Below are 19,383 nucleotides of genomic sequence, written 5' to 3'. Positions count from 1 at the left end.
GGTGGGCCTGGGGCTGCCCCAAGGTCGGCCGCTGGAGGGCTTGGCACCCCTCCCCCAGGTGGTGCTGGGCCATTCTCTGGTCTCTGAGGGGGAGGCAGCCTTGGCCCCCCAGCAGTGGCCCACACGAGCTTCAAGGGCCACAGGACCTGCTGGGCAAGAGCGGGTGCCAGGGTCCCAGGCCCTCCCATCCCAGCTGCTTCTCATTCCATTTTATTAGGCTCCTCTTCGAGGTTCCACCTCCCCGTGGCCCAGAGCTACGTCCAGCTGCCGGGTTCCCCCGTCTGTGAACACCCAGGCAGGCGGGCCTCCCACGTGGCCACACCACCTGGGGTCAGCGTCCAGGGGACCCGGCACCGCCCCCACCCCAGCTCCCAGCAAGCACCATCCGCCTGGCCCAGGTCTCGGGTGCAGACACTGAGGCTCAAGAGCTAGCCGGGCACTGCGGCCGCTGTGTCCACCAGGGACCTGGTCCGTCTGTCCATGAGCTTGCCAGGGCCATGCCCAGGGCAGGGCCGCCAGGTAAGGGGCCTCGAGCACCCCACCTCCTGTCCCCACCCAGAGGCAGCCCTGCAACCATGCCCCACCTGGCCCAGCTGGCCTTGGAGCCGGCTCAGGCCTTTCCGGAACCAGCATGGCCGCCCAGGTGAGCCTGCTCGCCCAGCCGCCCCTGCCCGCAGCCTGCCCTGGGCCGGCGGACGGAGGGATCCACAGAGAGGAGCCTCACCGGCCCGGCCAGGGAGAAGCCGCCAGAGGCCCACGTCGTGGCCCCAAGCAGGGTAGACACAAGGCAGAGACCGCCTCCTGCTTTCTGACAGTCAGGGATGGCCGTCCGTCTATCTGCCTGTCTGTCCAGGAGGCAGCCCTGGACCGGCCCTCACTGGTCCGGCTGCGCCTGCGCGGGAAGTAAGGCTGCCGGTCAGCAGGCACTGGGCGCAGGGGTGGGCCCGGCTGGACGCAGGACTCTGGGGGGCGCTCGGCCAGAGGGCCGGTCACGGTGGGCTCTCAGGCATAGGTGGGCGCAGGAGCGTGGTGGGAGGCGGCCTCTCCTGCTGGGGGTGCCCAGGCGGGCCTGGAAGGACAGGGGCAGGCGGCCCCCAGGAGGGGTGACAGGGCCCCTGGCAGTGCAGACCCAGGCCCAGGGGCGAGGGCTTGTGCGGCCTTGAGAGCAACGTGGAAAGGGCTGGAAGTCGGAGTCCAGACCCCGGGAGTCGGCCCTGCTGGGCTTGCCCCGCTCGGCCCAGGCTTGTCCCCTCGCCAGGCCCACCTCCTCTTGCTCTGCTCGGCTTCTCCCCTCCCCGCGGGCCTGGCAGCCCCTCACCTCCTCTGAGTCCCGGCGCGGCCCGGCAGGACCAAAGACTGGGCCCCGGGGCCGGGCCGAGCCAGGGCCATCTCCTGCCTGCAGGCGGCTGCTGGTGGGCAAGAGGGGGCTAGGGCATCCGGGAAGCCGCCTGCCCACCAGCAGCTCGTGGGCGAGGGGCTGGTTGGCTGGAGGGGGCGAGGAGGGGGTCCCTTGGGGGCCATGCCCTGGGCCGCGTGCAGTCCACCTCACGCCCCGAGGGCCAGCTAGTCGGGCTTGTGCAGACCCCACGGGCGTCCAGGCAACCTGGGGGGCACCCGCAGCCCTCCAGACACGCGGGCTCCATGCCCCCCGCAGCGCCGCGGGCACTCTGCAGAGCACGTCCCTCCTGGCGGCGGCAGGGACGAGGCCCAGGGAGGCCCTGAGGACCCCACCCCCGAGAACCCACGGCCAGGAAGGGGCGGAGCCCAGCCCAGCCCCTTCCCCCCCTGGCCCAGCCCCTGCCCCTAGCCCAGCCCCTGTCCCCCTGGCCCTGCCCCTGCCCTCCTGGCCCAGCCCCTGCCCTCCTGGCCCTGCCCCTGGCCCTGCCCCTGCCCTCCTGGCCCTGCGTCTGCCCCCCTGGCCGTGCCCCTGCCCCCCTGGCCCTGCGTCTGCCCCCCTGGCCCTGCGTCTGCCCCTCCGGCCCAGCCCCTGTCCCCCTGGCCCTGCCCCTGCCCCCTTGCCCTGCCCCTGCCCCCCTGGCCCTGCGTCTGCCCCCCTGGCCCTGCGTCTGCCCCCCTGGCCCTGCGTCTGCCCCTCCGGCCCAGCCCCTGTCCCCCTGGCCCTGCCCCTGCCCCCTTGCCCTGCCCCTGCCCCCCTGGCCCTGCGTCTGCCCCTCCTGGCCCTGCGTCTGCCCCCCCAGCCCAGCCCCTGCCCCTCCTAGCCCAGCCCCTGCCCCTCCTGGCCCAGCCCCTGCCCCCTGGCCCTGCCCCTGCCCCTCCTGGCCCAGCCCCTGCCCCTCCTGGCCCAGCCCCTGCCCCTCCTGGCCCAGCCCCTGCCCCCTGGCCCTGCCCCTGCCCCTCCTGGCCCAGCCCCTGCCCCTCCTGGCCCAGCCCCTGCCCCTCCTGGCCCAGCCCCTGCCCCCTGGCCCTGCCCCTTCCCCCCCTGGCCCTGCCCCTGCCCCTCCTGGCCCAGCCCCTGCCCCTCCTGGCCCAGCCCCTGCCCCCTGGCCCTGCCCCTGCCCCTCCTGGCCCAGCCCCTGCCCCTCCTGGCCCAGCCCCTGCCCCTCCTGGCCCAGCCCCTGCCCCCTGGCCCTGCCCCTGCCCCCTGGCCCTGCCCCTGCCCCTCCTGGCCCAGCCCCTGCCCCCTGGCCCTGCCCCTGCCCCCTGGCCCTGCCCCTGCCCCCTGGCCCTGCCCCTGCCCTGAGCTGCAGGTGGCCCTGCCCGGGGTGTCGGGACCCTGCCTGGGCATTGGGTCTGGACAGGGAGGGGCAGCCCAGGAGCCTGTGCTGACCCCTTCTTGGGACACAGGCGCTGCACCCCTCCCCCAGGGCACTCAGACCTCAGGGGAGCAGCCGGCTTGGAGGGGCTGGGCACTGGTGTCAGCGGGGGGCGGGCTTCCCCCAGGGAACTCGTGGGGCCGGCGCAGCAGGGTGCTGCCTCTGACAGCGGAGGCCTGCGGGCTCAGCACCCCAAGGCCGGGTCGGCCCCTCCTCAGAGCTGGCCCTGCCCGCACTGTCACCAGCAGGTCTGGGAGAAGCCTGGGGGAGGGTCTGAGAGGCGGCTGGGGGGTGGGGGTCAGAGAGGGCCTCTCTGAGCGGGGGTCGTTGTCATGGAGAGGCCGGGCCGAGATGGGCCGACCCTGGACTCGTGGGCCCCCGGAGGCCCTGCGCCCAGGAGGAGGGGGTCCGAGAGCGGCCGGGGGGCAGGGGCGGGCGAAGGAGGGGGGGCCAGGGCCAGGTTGGGGGTGGGGGCCAGGCCGGGGATTCCAGGGGCTGCAGGCCGGGTAGCACCCCTCCCCCGCCCTGGCCCCGCCCCGGCCCCTGGCCACAGGCCTCCACCTGGCCGGCAGGGGCGGGGGCTCGGTGCGTTCCCGGCCGAGAGGCGGGGCCCGGGCACAGCCGGGGGCCTCACTGGGCGCCAGGCCCCGGCGCCGCTCCACCCCGGGCAGGTTCCCGAGCAGTCAGGGCGGGCGTCTGCTGGGAGCGCAGAGATGCGGCCAGCACAGAGACGCGGCCAGCGCCAAGGGGCCTCGTGGCCTGGGAAGGAGCCCTGGCCGTTCAGGGCAGGGATTTACCGGCCTGGCAAGGACCCTGCGCGGCGTGGGGAGACCTCCCGCCCAGTGGGGCCGTCGCAGGCCCAGGCCCTGGAACACGGGCCCCTGCTCCTCAGTCTCCCCGTCCATAAAACGGGCACATCAGAGCATCTGCTCAGGCGACGTGGGTGGCAGACTGGACAGCACGGAGCGGGCTGGCGCAGCGCCTGACTCGAGGGTTCCAGGGGCCTGAGGCAGGAAACACTGTCGCCCCCAATTTGCCCATTTGCCCGGGCCCCTGACGTGGAGCGAGGTGGTGGCAGGTGGCGGTGGCAGTGGGAGGTCCAGCCCACCTCCTGGGCAGTCTCCCTCGCTCCCATTCAGGAGCCCCTGACCAGGCTGCCAGCAAGAAGGAGCCTGGGCTCTCAGTGGAACCCTGCTGCGACCCAGCAGAGGCTTTCCAAGCCTCCGTGTGTTTACATTCCCCCGAAAGGGCCGCAGGATAAATATTTTGCTAATGTTGAAACACGGGGCAATCAGACGCCTGGAGCTGAGCCACCCCTCCCGCACCTACCCCCCACCTGGGCAGAGGGCGTGCTGGTCGGGAAACTCCTCACCTGGCCACCCCCCGAGTCGGGTCTGAGCAGAGCGCTGGGCAAGCACAGGTGGGGGCCGCCCAAGAGTCCCCCCACCGTTTTGGGGTCTGCAAGCCCCCATTTTAGGAAGTTGGGGCGATAATAGACAGGTCTCCCTTGGCTGTTTGAAGTCCTGCCAGCCTGGCCACTGTGCCCAGATGGCCCCAGCCTGCCCCTCGAACCGCGCGGGGGCCAGCACTGCGAGACAGGGGGCACCCGAGGCCAGCCGTGCCCCCGCCACCGGGACCCACAGCCCCTCGAGGCCAAGCCCACTGCTTAGGGGAGGGCGGTGGCTCCCGTGGAGCTCGGCGACAGCCGCCTGCGGAACACGCCAGAGGAGCTCCCAGGCTCGGTGACGGGCAGAGGCACCCACTCCCACCCCGCCGCGCCTCTGCCACCGCCACTCGGCGCCCCCGCTGCCAGGCCTCTTGTCCCCTGGGGGAGGCCGAGGGCGCCCCAGCCCCTGCCCGCAGGGCCCTAGGGCCAGGCAGGGCCTCCTGTCATCACCGCCGTGCCTCCTGCCCGGGAGTGAGGCCGGGGCGCTGGACATCAGAGGCGGAGGGGCCCCAAGCCCGGACACCCGCGTGGCCTGCCCCATCTCAGGGTGCTGCCCACCCCCCGCGGGTTGTGGAGGCCACGAGGGGACAGTCCCGCGGTCGTCTGGCTGCTGTCGTCCAGCACCTGCTCAGCGCTGGGCTCGGGGCGCAGCGGTGACCGTGACAGGCCTGTCCCTGCCTCGTGGGGCCGGCATGGCCAGAACACCGGCTGCTGACCCCCAGGACGAGCCACGCTGCCCCCCAGGAGCCGGGCCTCTCGCGGCGCCCCGCGAGGCGACGGCTCCTTGCGGTCACGACGTTGGGGACCGGCCGGCGCTGAGGGGTCGGGGGCCTCCTGGGCCAGCCCTGTCCTGCCTGCATGAGGGCAGGCGTCTCGGCCGGCCTGCTGCCTGCTGCGGCCCCGTCGTGGGGCGGGACCCGGCACACATAGAAGAAATAACACAAATAAGCCGTAACGTCCAGGAAGTTGTTGGATAAATGAAGAACGAAGGACGGAAGTGCGACAAACGGGAGGAATGGGGGGCCCTTGAGCTGGGATCTGGGGAACCGGCCCAGAGCTGGGTGGGCAGGGTGAGGCGGGAGCCCCGAGGCTACGAGGCAAGGCTGGAGGTGGGGCTGGGGGGGGTGGCGGGGGCGGGGAAGGGGGTTTCCAGAGGAAACTCGGCCGCCTGTCGGGCTCCTGGTGGGGGCCTGGGGGGCCGGGGGGTCTCAGGGCCAGGCCTGGGAGGGGAAGACCTCATGCCTCCCAGTGCAGCAGCTTCCGGGGGGCCCAGGGACCCAGCTAGCCCCTCCTCCCACATCCTGACGCAGTGACCCGGCAGCTGCACCCCGGTGCGGGGTGGGGGGGTCACAGGGCCTCCCCAGGCGCCGGGCAGGTTCCCGGGGCAGGGGATGCCACAGGTCCCTCTGGTCCAGCTGCAGGGGACGCCGGGCAGCGGCGCCGAGGCCCCTGTCGCACTTCCGCTGCAGTCCCTCGGTGCCCCACCCGCTGAGTGGGGACAGCAGGAGACCCCGCCTCGTGCGCCAAGCTCGCGGCAGGCCCTCGGGACCCCTCGTTCTGTCCTCAGCGGGCACTGCAGCTGCCCAGGGAGGCTCCCAGGCCTGGCTGAGCCCACGTGCAGGCGGTGCCGGGAAAGGGGGGCGGCCCTCGGCCCAGCGGGGCTCCCTCTGCCAGCGGGTCCCAGGGCCCCTAGGAACCGTGCCCTCCCCCCCCAGTGGCCCCCGCCCAGCCTGGCCTGCAGGAGCTACCCGGAGGGATCCACGGCCAGAGCTGCCTGGCGGGCAGGAAGCAAAGGCCCCGGAGAGGCGGGGGCGGGGCCGCGTGGCAGCAGAGACCTGGCAGGAGAGGGACAGACAGACGGGCTTGGGAAGGTGCGGCGGGGCCAGGGGCCGGGTGGGACGCCCGAGCCCTGGCCGGGGAACCAGGACCCAGGCGTGCTCTGTGGCAGGGCCCGTCCCAGCCAGGCTCCCTGCGGCTAGAACCGAGCACCTGCCGGGGCCCTGTGCAGCCTGAGGCCATCTGCCTGCGGTGCAGGAGGGACAGGCCGACTCCAAATAGCTGCTCCACCCGGGCTGGGGAACCGGAAGGATCAGGGGAGGCTGCCATCCTGCTGCGAAGAGCCCCCCGAGGAGCTGCAGGGGTCCCCCATCCCGCAGGGCTCTGGTAGGCTGTCCCGAGCTGGCGAGGGCGTGCCTGCCTGCCGGGCCTCTGGACTCGCGGCCGAGGTGCTCCGGGCAGGGTCCCTGCCTGGCACCGGCCCCCCCCGCCGGCTTCCCGCGGGATCGGGTTCCTCCGGGCTGCGAGGCCTCATGGCCTTATAAGGCCGCCGTGGGCACCTCCTGGAGAAGCCGCGGCCCCCCGCCCCGCCGCCCCCCGTGGGAACCAGAGCTTGGCCGGGGCCCAAGGACGGACGCTGGAGGCCGGGCTGGAGCCTCGGGAGGCAGGAGGGGGCGGCAGGCGGGCCCTGGGGGCCCGCAACCCCTCTCTCCACAGGTCGGGGCCTCTGGGGTCCCAGGGCTGCCGAGTGGGGGGCTTGGGGCAAGAATGGGTCAGGATGGGGTGGGGAGGGCTGGGGACGGAGGACAGAGGTCAAGCAGGTAAAGGACGACCCCGGGAAACGGGCGCCGGGGGTCGGCCGTGGGTGCCGAGGGCCGCACTGGGGTGGTCGAGGGTGGCTGCGCACTTGCTGCACCCCCGGACTGGGGTCTGGAGGCCCAGGTCCCCAGATCCAGCAAGTGAGGCCCCGAAGGGACTCCCCCTCAGGACGGTGTCCAGGGGCACCTCCTTCCAGCACCTTCTCCTGTGCCGGCCCTGGAGACGGCCACTCACCAAGGGGCCCAGGCCAGACACTGCGACAGGCTGGTGGGGACTGTCCCCAGGGCCAAGGGCCAGGTCTGGAGACAAGGCCTCTTGTGACCGAAGGCGGGTTGGGGTGGCCACCCCTGCACCCACCCTCCTGGACACCGCCCCTTCTCTGGTCCCCTGGGCAGGACAGGGTGGGAGGTGGGCAGGAACGGGGCTGTCTGGGCACAGCGTAGAGAGCCGTCGGGGACCCGGGAGGCTTCCTCCAGCGCCTTCCAAACTCGCAGGCCCTGCGGCCTGTGGCCCAGGGAGGTGGACCCCCGGGGGCTCGTTCCTCCATGACCCTGAGCTGCTGGACGGTGGGCACCGCAGCCAGACAGGGACAACTCCCAAATCCAGAAACTAATACAAAGGCTCCGGGAAGGGGGTGATGAGCTCTGCTGGCCAGTCCTCAGCCTGGCTTTCCACGTGGGGACTGGCCTGAAGAGAAGATGGAGGATGAGGGGGTCAGGGACCCAGGGTTCTGGGTGAGCGCTTGCACAGGAGGGCGGGCTCTACCCTGAGACAAGCAGGCAGAAGCCCCGTTGGGACTGGTGGGCCAGGGGACACACATGCCACCCAGCCCCAGCCCACTCAGCATGGCCCGTCACAACCACAGACCAGCCGCAGGGATGGCCGGGGGGCGGCGATGGCTCTGACCCCTTCCCCTCCTGGCTACCCTTCTGGGGTCCAGCACAAGACCCCAGGGCAGTGGGTGGGGCCAAGCTGAGCCCTGCTCCCAGCCGCTGGGCAGGCCCAGGCCCTGGGTCAGGGCAGAGGCCTCTGGGGAGGGTCAGGGCCCAGGGGCCTGGGCTGGCATCTCACGTGGGGGCTGCGGCCACCCCCCGCCAGCACCTACCTCCATGAGCGGTTCCTCTGGGAGAAACGGGACAGCCCTGGGCCGCGCTCAAGGCCCCGCGGGGAGCCGCCCCTGAAAGCTCTGAGCAGCCCTGTGGCCCCCCCAGGCCCCACCCCCAGCAGCGGCCAAGGCTCCTGGAGGGCAGGGCGCTGCGGGGCGGCGTGTGGGGGCGACCGCCGGCCTGTGGGCATCCAGCCCCAGCCTGCCCGCCTCAGTGCTTTCCCCAGAAGCCCGGCCGGGAGGGAGGGGCCAGAGCAGGGAGGGCGATTCCAGTGGCCAGTGCGGGACCCTCCTCGGGCCACAAATCCCCCCACGCTCCTCTGCCTCATCCTTCCGAGGGAGGCGGGGTCCCCAGAACCGAGGAGGTCGGACAGAGGGAAGGGGCACCTGGCTCTGGGCGTCCCGTGGGGCATTCCCCAGACCCCAGACCCCAGGCCCCAGGCTGGCTCCCAAGTGCCAGTGGAGGTGGGGTGAGGTCCAGCAATGCCCCCCGAGGCCGAAGCTCTCCCGGTCCTGTTGACCATGCCCGCAGGAGGCCTGCGCCCAGCTGGACTTCCTCCCCCCCTGGGTGGGCTGGACCAGGGAGATCCCTCCTGGGGCCGACAGCACCCACCAGCCCTGCTGCCCCCTGTGCCTTTCTGTCCACGCACCATGGGCATTCGGGCGGGCCTAGCACCCTGGAAGGCCTGGAGCTGCCCAGGGAGGCACGGAGGTCTCTGGAATTCCAGGCCAGGACGCTGGCTGCCCCCAGCCCTCTTCCCAACAAGGCCACGTGCCCAGCTGGTGAGCAGAGGCCACACGGCCTCACCCTGTGGCCCTCCAAGGAGCCGAGGCACCAACGGGCAGCCCAGAGGCTCCAGGCCCCTGTCCACCGCCCTGTGATGACCAGGCGCCAACCCCACTACTCCTCCAAGGGTGTGGCCGCACCTGGGCCCCACAACAGCCCAGCAGGAGCCCAGGGGCTGGACACAGGAGGTCCTGGACCATCGAGTGTGACCGGTTGGGACTGGCAGGGTAACGCGGCGTGAGTGCAGGCCAGTGGGTGCCAGGCCTGAGCACAGCTGAGGACACAGGGCTGTGTCAGATGAGCGGTGGCTTGGTCTGCACGGCCACTCCAGCTGTCCCTGGTCCACATGGCCACTCCAGCTGTTCCCCAGATGGGCTGGGGAAGGGGGCTGGGCCAGGATCTGGAGGGAGCGGGGGCCACGCTGGCCTACCTGGTGACAATGTGCTGGGGATGTGACGTGGCTGCCAGAGGGACTGGGTGGACACAGGTGCCCCCAGGACCTCGAGCCTGCGCCCCCCAGACCAGCTCAGAGTGACACCCTGCCCCGCCCGCCCCCAGGTGGCACCTCACTGGCCTCCGCCACCCTCTTCCCTGCACCTCTCCCCCTCGGCCCGCACCCAGGCACGGCTCTCTGCCAGGAAGCAGCTGCCCCCGGTCACACTCCCAGCAGCAGGACCTGCGCTGACCCAGCGCCTTCCCTGGCCTCCCCCTCCCTCCTGCTTGGCCTGGGTAGGGAGGGGGTCTGGGCCCCGGGCAGCTCAGCGGCACCCACGGACCCCCAGGGATCTGGGAGCAGGAGCTTCTCAGGGCCCCCAGGCCGCCAGGCTGGCCACTCTCGAGGGCGGGCCAGGGCAGGGGGAGGCCCCTGGTGGGAGCCCCCAACCCCTACCGCCCCTCTGGGCCCCCAGGGGTCACGAAGCAGCCCGGGGGCTTGAAACCCCAATCCCTGCTGCTCCAGCCGGCCCCTCCCCCACCAGGAGCTCCTCTGGCCAAAGTGCCCGCCCCCTGCCCCTCCCCCAAGGGGAATTAAACTGAAGACCTGAGGGGGTGGGGGTGGCTTCGTCCTCCCTGGGCCGGTTCCCAACTGGGAAGAGAAGGGGCTGGTGGGTCCCTTGGGATTTGCCAAGGCCCAGGGGCTGCCGGGAAGGTGAGGGTGGTGGCACAACCTTCCAGGAACGGCCATCGGGCACCCTGAGACCATCGAGGGCGCCGAGGTGTGTTAGCCCCCCCGGGCCACGGGGAACAGGCCCCTGTGGGTGGGCGCGCTGTCCCGAGCCCCCCTGACCCACTTCCCCCTCGGAGGGTCCTTAGCCCACCGGGCAGGGGGGAGCGGGGCTGGGTGACCCGCACGGCCCCCAGCAGGGTCCCCGGGACCTGGGCAGAGGGGCTCCTGCCCCCACCCGCCCTTGGGGGGGGCACAGTGGCAGGATCCGGCAGATCGAGGGCCCCGGGCAAGCAGGATGAGGTGGGCTCCTGGAGGTCCCACCCTAGCCCCGGGGGAGCCTGGCATCTCGGTGGGCGAGCTGGGTGCTTCGAACTCTGCGCCCTTCCCGGGAGCTCAGGGTGCCGGGGAGCGGGGTGTGGGCGTGGGCGGCGGACGGGGCAGATGCCTGGGCAGGACCAGACCAGCGGGAGCTCCGGCTCCCAGCCTGGCCCTGCGCCCAGGCCGCCGGGGGCGCTCCGCGCAGGGAGGTGCCCGAAGTTAGGGAAACAAAGAGCGGAGCCGCGGGCCCGGGAAGGGCGGCCGGAGCGCCGTGCGCAGTGGACTGCGGGGCGGCCCAGACCCACAGCCGCCACTTGGCGCGGGCGCCGCCTTCCTGGCCTGGCCCCGGGCCAGCAGGTGCCCCTTCCGGGCGGCGAGGCGACTCGGGGACCGAGGGGTTAAGGCGACCGGCCCCTCCCCCACGCCCCCGGCCCCCTCCCGGGGGTGCGGTGCTGGGGCGCCCGGGCGGGCCGGGGCGGGGCCTGACGTCCGCGGGCGGAGCCGAGCCGGGACGGGTCGCTGCTCTCAGGACCCGCCGCGCTCCCGCCGCGCCGCAGTCCCTGGAGCCAGGAAGATGGCGAGGCCGGGCGCGCGGCGCTGCGCGGGGGGCGCACGGCAGACGGGACCCGCAACGCTGCTGCTGGCGGGGCTGGCGCTGCTGGGCGCGGCGCGCGCGGCGCCGGAGACCGACTTGAGCCTGCACCCGCCCTACTTCAACCTGGCGGAAGGCTCCCGCATCGCGGCGACCGCGACCTGCGGCGAGGAGGCCACGCCGCGCGGGACCCCACGCGCCACCGAGGACCTCTACTGCAAGCTGGTGGGCGGCCCCGTGGCGGGCGGCGATCCCAACCAGACCATCCAGGTGAGCGGGGGCGGGGGACCGCGCCTACGGCGGGGTGGGGTGAGGGGTCCCCTTCCAGGGCGCCAAGCCCGATCGGGATCAGGCTCGCGCCCTCCACGGCCACCCCCGGAGCGCTCTGGGCCAGGGAGGGTCGAGGGGCGGACAGAAGCCTCCAACTCCCAGCCGGGCCCCCACCTCCCCATTTCGCGACGGAGCGGGACCCCAACCCGCCCCGCAGCCCGGCCTGGGAGCCGCGCACTCTTCGGGGAGACGGTGCGCAGGGTCCCAGCGCCGATTCGCCGGCGGCGATGGGCCCGGAGGGCGGCCTGGCGCCCAGTCCCCAGCGGCCCTAAGTCCCGGGATCTCAGGAGGCGGGACTTGGCCTCCCGGCGGCTGCCTGTGTGGGGTGCGGGCAGACTCCGCCTCTCCGCGAACAGGCTGGAACCTGTTGGCTTTAGGACTGGGACAAGGATGGGCGGGTACACCGCGTGCCCCCACACCTTCCAGGGTGGGCCCTGAGGGTCAGGGTGGCAACCAGGGGTTGAAGCTTAGCCCCACTGGTGGTCTAGGGCCTCGGGACCCCCAGGTGGGGGCACTGGGCGGGATCTACCTGGGGTGGAATAGGCGGGGCCCAAGCAAAGGCTGCGCGCAGCACGCGGGGGATGGGGAGGGGGCTCTGTCTCCCGGGGTGTGTCCCCTCCACCCCTGAAGACCTGCTGGGGGGGGACAGGGACCTGTGGGGGGGGCAGCCCCCTGCCACTGAGGCGTGGAGGTGGGCTTGGAGTGTGGGACAGGGAAGCGGGCGGGGGACACCTCTGGGCTTGGACTCGGGGACCCCCTGGGGAGCCAGCCCTCCTGGGCTCGGCCCTGCTTGGAGAGCAGAGTCTGCTCAAGAGCTGCCCCCCTTCTCCAGAGGCCACGTCCAGCTCCTCCAGGGACTTGTCCCCACCTTCCAGGAAAGGAGAGGTTGGGAGGGGGAGAGAGTAGCTGGAGAGAGTGGATGAGCTGGCTGGGGCATCTGAGAAGGAACTGCAGCCTTGAGCTTTTCCAGGGGCTGGGGGAGCAGCGGGGAGTGAGCAGACCTGGGTTCCCTCGAAGCAGAGCCCGGCTGGTGTGGCGGGGGGCGGGGCAGGAGGAGCCCTGGGAGCTGGGGGGCTGGCGCAGGTGCACCAGGAGGGTCTGCTTCCCCCGAGGTGGGTGAGGGGGATGCTGTGGGTGCGGTGGGGCCACCTGGCTGGGGTTTCCTTTGTCCTCAGGTTCCTGGAGCCTCAGGGCTGGGGGGGGGTCCTGCCCAGGTGGGTCCTCTGGCACTTGGCCGCTGGGGGGCGAGGCTGGCGTAGGAGGAGGCAGGGCTGCCGTGGGCCTGGGCCTTGGTTCTCCCTCCCCCACAGCTGGGAGTCCACGGGGAGGTCGTGGGACAGGCCTGGGGGGCAGCAGGGGCCGGCCTGGACAGGGCAGGGGCTGTGGCCGGGCTGAGGGCAGGAGCCTGGGCTGCCCCCGACCCAACCTTGACCCTGGGGTGCAGAGCAGGGCCCAGGGGTGACCGACAAGCCGGGTCCCTCCTGCTCTTGGCCCTGGCGCTGCGCCCCACTGGAGGCAGAGGGCCCTGGCTGGTGGCCTCCTCCACTGGCTGAGCTCCCTCCCGCCCCTTGTACTGCCCAGGGCGCCCCTGAGCCCCAGCCCCCCGGCCCTGCTGTCCCTCTGTGCTGCCTGGCAGGGACCTGTGCCCTGGCAAAGGGGCATCCATGTGGCTCCGTCCCCTGGGGAGCAGGTGGCCCTGGTGGGGGCTGCTGCCCTCTACCTCCCTGGCTGGGTGACTTCCTCCCTGGGCCTCGGTTTCCCCTCCTGTAAGATTGGGTGACGCAGTCGGCCCGAGGAGCCTGGGGAATGGCCTTCCAGCACTGAGTGACCGCTGGGCAAGGGGTGGCCTGAGTCCTGTCCTCCCGCCGTCCCAGAGCTCACCATCTGCCAAGGAGAGGCGAAGGTGCCCAGGAACAGGCCTCCGGGGTCACAGGCTGCAGGTGTCCTGCAAGGAGTGGCCAGGCGCAGGGAGGCCATTGCTAAACGGCCGCGTGACAGTGGACGGGTCTCTGAGCCGTTGGGCCGCCTTCTCTTCCCTGGGGCAGGCGGTGAGGGTGGTGGCCGGGGTCCGAGATGGAGCTCAACCTGGACAGAGCAGAGGCCGGGGCAGGCATGGAAGCGGGCGGCTGGCCGAGGAGGCTGGGCCACCTTTGCTTTGCCTTGAGCTGCACCTTCCTCCCCGAGAGCCCAGGTCTGCACCGGGTGTGGGCGTCCAGGGAAGAGGCAGCCCCCGAGGCTCAGAAAAGGGCTGCCTGAAGCCTGGGCAGTGCTGGCGGGAGCAGGCAGAGGGCATCTTGGGAGCAGGGCCCTGCGCGCCCCAGGTGGCAGTGCAGGAATTCCGGGCTGGCCCGAGGCCCGGAGGGGAAGTCGGAGGCTCGGGCCCGGGTGCTGCGAGGTGAGTCACCGGGAGCAGAGCCCTTATCGGCCCCTCCACGTTTCCTCGCTCTGTTCCCAGCAGGACCCTCCGGGGCCGCAGGGCGGAGGGCGCACTGCCTCCCTGACGCCGTGCGCTGCCCCGCAGTCCTTCCCGCTCGGGCCGCGGGCCCCCGCCCGCTCCTGGGCTGAGCCGACACTGTGCACTCCGGCCCCCTTGGAGGCCGACTTTTGACCCTTGACCCGTGTGCCCCTGCGTGGGAGTGCCTCAGCCAGCACAGGCTCCTCCCACGCCCACCGCCTCCGGGGAGCAGCCCAGACCACCCCGCCTGGCACTCCTCCTGTACCCCGACTCATCGGAGGCTGCTCACCAGCGGGGAGCCCCCCGGGCCTGGGAACCCAGCGTGGTGTCCCCATCTCTGCGTGGCCCCGTGGCCCCCACAGGCGGTTTCCCTCTCTGGTGCCCTCCCCCTCCTGCCCTTTCTTACCCGTGTGGCCGCTCTGGGCTGCCGGGCTCGGGGACCACCGCCAGAGCTCTCGGGGGGGCGGGGAGGCAGCGAATCACTGACAGGCAAGTCCAGGCCGTGCTTCGTGCTGTAGAGTAAATAAAATGGGGTGGGGGAGGCGGCATCTTGGGTGGGCTAGCGCTCTAGAGCCCCCACGGAGGAGGTGACGCGTCAGCTGAGCCTGAAGGGCTGGAGGTCGAGGAAGCTGCAGGTGCAGAGGCCTGAGGCAGAGCCACAGCGTGGGGCCTGCGGTCCCGGGGCACTGGCCACTCGGGTCTGCGGCCTGTGGCCTGGCCGTCCCGGGAGCCCAGGAGAGGGCGGGGCAGGCATGTCGGGAGGGCGCGGGCGCTCCTCTGTGGATGCGGGACCTGGGGGCTCGCACACCCCCACCCCCTCCTCCGGGGTTCGGCCTCCCTCAGGCCCTCCGTCAACCTGTCTTGGGGCGAGCCTTTGTGTGGGGACAGCACTGGGCTCGGGGCGGGGCCGGGGCCTGCTGCCACCCCACCCCCGCTCCCAGCTGCAACTGCTCCTCCCCCACCAGGGACCCCTGGCCGGGGCAGGCCCTCGGCAGGTGGCTGGGCCGTGACAGAGGCAGCTGCCAGGCGCTGAGCGTGATCCCTGTAAGCCCCCGGCAGGTGCCAGCGCTGTCCCCACTCTGCGGGCAGAGACACTGAGGCATGGCCCTGCCGTGACTTGGCCCCCCGCCGGGCTGGGAAGCAGCAGCTCGAGGCTCGCCCGGGCCGACCTGACGCCCCTCCCCCACAGGGCCAGTACTGTGACATCTGCTCGGCCGCCAGCAGCAACAAGGCGCACCCCGCCAGCAACGCCATCGACGGCACCGAGCGCTGGTGGCAGAGCCCTCCACTCTCCCGCGGCCTGGAGTACAACGAGGTCAACGTCACCCTGGACCTGGGCCAGGTAGGGTCGCCCTTCGCACCCGGCATCACCCGCGCCCGCCACCCCCGTTGGGAAGGACACCCTGGGGGAGGGCCCGGAGCTTGAGGGCGCAGGTGGGCGCAGGGCGCTGTCGTCTGCTGGCGGCACGGGCACGGTGTGCTCGGCCAGGTGCCTTGTTGCCTCAGTATCCCCGTGCAGCACAGGGAGCGAGGGCTGGGGGGCTCACGGAGACCCCTGGGCAAGCCGGGGTGAGGGTGCCCAGGGCACAGGCTGGGGTGGGGCAGAGTCTGCGAGGCCAGCCCGGGGCCCTGCTGTTTACTGGAGGAATTCCTCTCCAGGCGGCTGCTGCTGGCCGGTGTGGGAGGGGCTGGGGAATGCAGGAGGCCAAAGGGGGCATTCCTGGGATACCTGTGCCTCGGCCACCGGGGCCTCCTGGCCTGGGCCTTCGAGGCGCGAGGGGCCGGGCATTCCCGGCCTTGAGGGCACCCCGAGGCACACCTGGCTACCAGCTCTGAGGACCCACCTGGGGCCAGGCTGGCTCCTGCTGGCACTGCTGGGCCGGGGCAGACCCACGGCTGGCATCACTCCCCAAGGGATGCGGCGCCCGGTTCTGTGATCAGGACAGTCTTTCCTCCTGTGCCTCAATGTCCCACCTGGAAACACAGGACGAAGGGAGGGCCGTGGGGGCGCGTCTCCCACGAGCTGGCGGCTGGAGGGTGGCCACTACGGGGTGGGTAGAGGGTGCCGTGTTGGGCACAAAGCAGCCCACCCTCCTGGCACGGAGGCCTGCGGGTTCCAGTCCCCACAGGGGGCCGTGAACGAGGGTGGGGAGCTGCTGGAAGGGTGGGGGTGGCAAGGGCACCCCTGGCCTGCTGGCTGCAGCTGCGCGGCGCTGGCCCTCCTGTGTGGCCCGGTCCAGGTCTGGGCCAGCCTGGCCACTTCCTGTCCCTCTGGTCAGGCCTTTGAAGGCCCTCACCATCCCTGCAGCCCCCTAGGGGGGCACCGCGGCAGGGCGCACACGGGAAGGGCAGTGGGCATGGCCAGAGCGAGCATGTGCTGGGCTGGGGGTTCTTCCTGCCACCACTGCCCTCCCCACGGGTGAGGCTGGCCGGGCTGGGGGAGGGAAGGACCCTTGCTCACACACAGTGGTCCGGTCTCCACAGCAACACTGGGGTGGCTGCAGGACAGGTGGGCAACAGCGCAGCTGGCGGCCAAAGAGGGAGCCTTGGGACTGCTGCGCTGGCCCACGCCGAGTGGGCCGTGTCACCTCCGGGCCCCGGGCTGGCCCCCTGGACCTTGTTCTCTACATCTGTGAGATGGGCTGAGACTTCTGCGCCTGGAGCAGACTGTGGCCAAGTTGCTTTGTAGAACATTCCAGGGCCAGGGAGAGGGTTTCTCTGAACCTCCGTTTCCCGGGCCGTAAAAGGACATGATAGGGAAGGAAGCCCTTGCCAGCTTTGACAGCCTGGGAGGAGACCCATTGTCCCTCCTTCCATCCCCGCCTCCATCCATCTGTCCATCCACCCATCCACCAATCTACTTGTCCATCCATCCATCCATCCTTCCATCAACCTGTCCATTCATCCATCCCCCCATCGACCCATCTACTTGCCTATCCATCCATCCATCCATCCATCCATCCATCCATCCATCCATCCATCCATCCGTCTGTCTGTCCGTGTATTAGTCAACCAAAGCGGTGCTGATGCAAAGTACTAGAAATCTGTTGGCTTTTAAGTAGGGTTTTTATTTGAGATACAAGCTTCCAGTTACAAGGCCCTAAAGAGTCCAACTCAAGGTACCGTAAGAGGTACTTCCTCACCAAATGTCTTTGTCATGTATTGAAACAAGATGGTGGGCGATGTCTATGAAGGTCCAGCCTTCCTCTTCCTCTTAAGGTTCAGTGGGCCCAGCTTCTTCCTATCTCAGCTGTAGGCTGGAGGGTGCGTTTCTTCCCGGGCTCAGCTGCCCTGTTCTCTTCACAAGGTCAGCCGTGGACGCTCAGGTGAATGGCTCCTCTCTCTTCCTGGGGCCGCAGGATCAAAGCTGACAAGCTCTCCCCTCTTCCGTGTCGCTGGAGCGCTCTCTACTCCGTATCTAGTTCTGTGTGTCTCCTTGATTGAGGGTCCATTTATAAGGCCCACAAAGGGTGTGGGGTCTCAAACAGAGTTGCCCTGATGGCAGGGTCAAATCAAAGTCCTAATCTTAGCATAATTTAATCAAAGGCATCTCAGCTGAATCTAATACAGTCAAAGGGGATCACGCCCAGAGGAACTGACCAGTTTCCAAACATAATCTCTCTTTTTGAAATTCATACATAATCGCAAACTACCACACTCCACCCTCTGAATTCCAAAAAGATATCACAGTATTCAAGAAATAGTAAATCCTTTCAGTTAGTAATGCTAAGTACAAAGTCACATCACAGGGAAGCGGATGTGGCTCAAGCAATTGAGCTCCTGCTTACCACGTGGGAGGTCCTGCTTTTCGTTCCCAGTGCTTCCTGGGGAAGACAAGCAAGACAGCGAGCTGACGCAAAAAGATGACACAACAAGAGACACAGGGAGGAGAACATAATGAGAGACAACAACGTAGGGAGCAGAGGGGTCTGTGGCAATAATGCACCTCCCTCCCACATGGGAGGTCCTGGGTTCAGTTCCTATGTGCCCCATAAAAAAGGAAGATGAGCACACAGTGAACCCACACAGCAAATGCAGACAACAAGGGGGTGAGGAAAAATAAGTAAAAAAACATAAAAATAAATCTTTGGGAGAAAAAAGATCACCAAAGGAAATTGCAAAAGTTTTTAAAAAAAATAACTTCACAATCGGTTTATAGAAATACAGTTTGTCTTGGGGAAAATTCCCCTCTGGCTGTAGACCTGTGCAACTTACAAAACAATTTATCTGCCTCCAATATACAAAGGGACAGACAAAGGATAAACATTTGCATTACTGTAAATTTGGGAGGGAAACATGAGTCACAGGTCCCCTGCAGGAACGTAAACCTGCAGGCATCCAAGAGTCATTCTCAAGCTTCATCTTCTCTCGGGTGCCTCAGGGGTGTCCACCCTTTCCACACTTGCCCAACAGCCATTTTCTTGGTCCCATCCTCATCAGTCATCAGGGTGGTGATCAAGCTCCAGACCTCACCTTCCAAAAATATTGGGGTGGTGGCCACACTTTCCCCAATCTGTGGGGTACAGTCTCAACCCCCTTAGTACAGTGAGGTTCTCCCTGATCTCTGGGGCACAGGCCCACCCCTCTCAGAGCAGTGAGTTGGCAACCTGGCCTTCCCTAATCTATGGGGGGCAGGCCCACCCCTCTCAGACCTATGAGGTGTCAACCTCACTCTCCCCACCTTGGGGAAGGTGCTCCACCCTCTCTGTAGCATCGCTTGGCAAAACTCTCCCTGAACAGTGAGCTGGAACACCCACCCTCTTCAAATGCGGGGGCAAAGTCACCCTCTCTGTACACGTGGGTGGGGTCCCTCTCTTGGCCCAAGGAGCTGTCCTAATTCCAGATCTCAGCTTCCAAGATTTTCCGCTTAAAGTTGTTTTTCCTTCCATCGCTCCCCCCATGTCCTTTTAGTCCAGGTTGACAGTGGATTTATTTATACAGCACTCGCTAATACTTGTTGGTTTACCGTGCAGGAAGCAGGGGTCCAAGCCATCAGACAGTAAAACTTTCCACAAGTGTTTCCTGGATAGCTGCATTTTCAATCCTGATTACATGTTCCAATTTTAGTTAATTCCTCATCTGGGGCACTATCATCTGGGGGCTTGATTTCCAGAGGTTTGGAACTTCTAGAATCAGTTTCGTGTTTCTTTGTTCCCAACAGTTCAGTAATCAGCTTATCTCTTTCCTCTAACATCTTGCTATAAGCTACAAGGAGAAGCTAGGCTGCATTTTCCACATTTACTTTCGTGATTTTTCAAATTCTGCCTTCTATATAACAGAAGGAGGCAATTTTGCTAAGTTCTCTGCAACTTTAAAACATGGATCTCCTTTTGTCCAGTTTCCAACAAAAGTTTCATCATTTCCTTCTAAGACCTTATCAAAAAAGTCTCTTTAGAGTCCATATTCCGACCAACAGTCTCTTCAAAGCAGTCTAGGCCTTTTCTATCAAGCATCTCACAATTCCCCAAAAGAATGCCCCTGACCCATTTACAGCCCTGTTCCACCCTTTTTATAATTACAAAAGCACCCACCCCATCTCCGGTACCAAATTCTGTATTAGTCAGCCAAAGGGGTGCTGATGCAAAGTACCAGAAATCTGTTGGCTTTTATAAAGGGTATTTATTTGGGGGTAGAAGCCCACAGTTACAAAGCCCTAAAGAGTCCAGCTCAGGGTAACAGAAGAGGCACTTCCTCACCCACTGTCTGTCGTGTGCTGAAGCAGATGGCTCCCGATGTGTGCGCAGCTTCCGCCTTCCTCTTTCCTCTTAAGGCTCCATGGACCCAGCTTCTTCTGATCTCAGCTGTAGGCTGGAGG

At 68.3% G+C, this 19,383-nt stretch overlaps 1 protein-coding gene across 2 annotated transcripts in view; it reads left to right on the top strand.

Moving 5' to 3' along the window:
• The first annotated feature begins 10,720 nt into the window (after positions 1-10,720).
• The window catches only part of LAMA5 (laminin subunit alpha 5), a 51,637-nt gene continuing 42,974 nt past the window's right edge, over positions 10,721-19,383 (top strand). For both annotated transcript variants that reach the window (XM_058287287.2, XM_058287286.2), the window contains exons 1-2: positions 10,721-11,053; positions 14,758-14,910. In XM_058287287.2, the coding sequence (XP_058143270.1) occupies positions 10,766-11,053; positions 14,758-14,910 (441 nt within the window). In that variant the 5' untranslated portion in view covers positions 10,721-10,765. The remainder of the gene's footprint in view (positions 11,054-14,757; positions 14,911-19,383) is intronic.

The sequence above is a fragment of the Dasypus novemcinctus genome, chromosome 24 (assembly GCF_030445035.2).
Source record: "Dasypus novemcinctus isolate mDasNov1 chromosome 24, mDasNov1.1.hap2, whole genome shotgun sequence".
NCBI lineage: Eukaryota > Metazoa > Chordata > Mammalia > Cingulata > Dasypodidae > Dasypus > Dasypus novemcinctus.
Note: the sequence above shows the minus strand (reverse complement) of the source record. Positions and strands in the feature narration are given on the sequence as shown.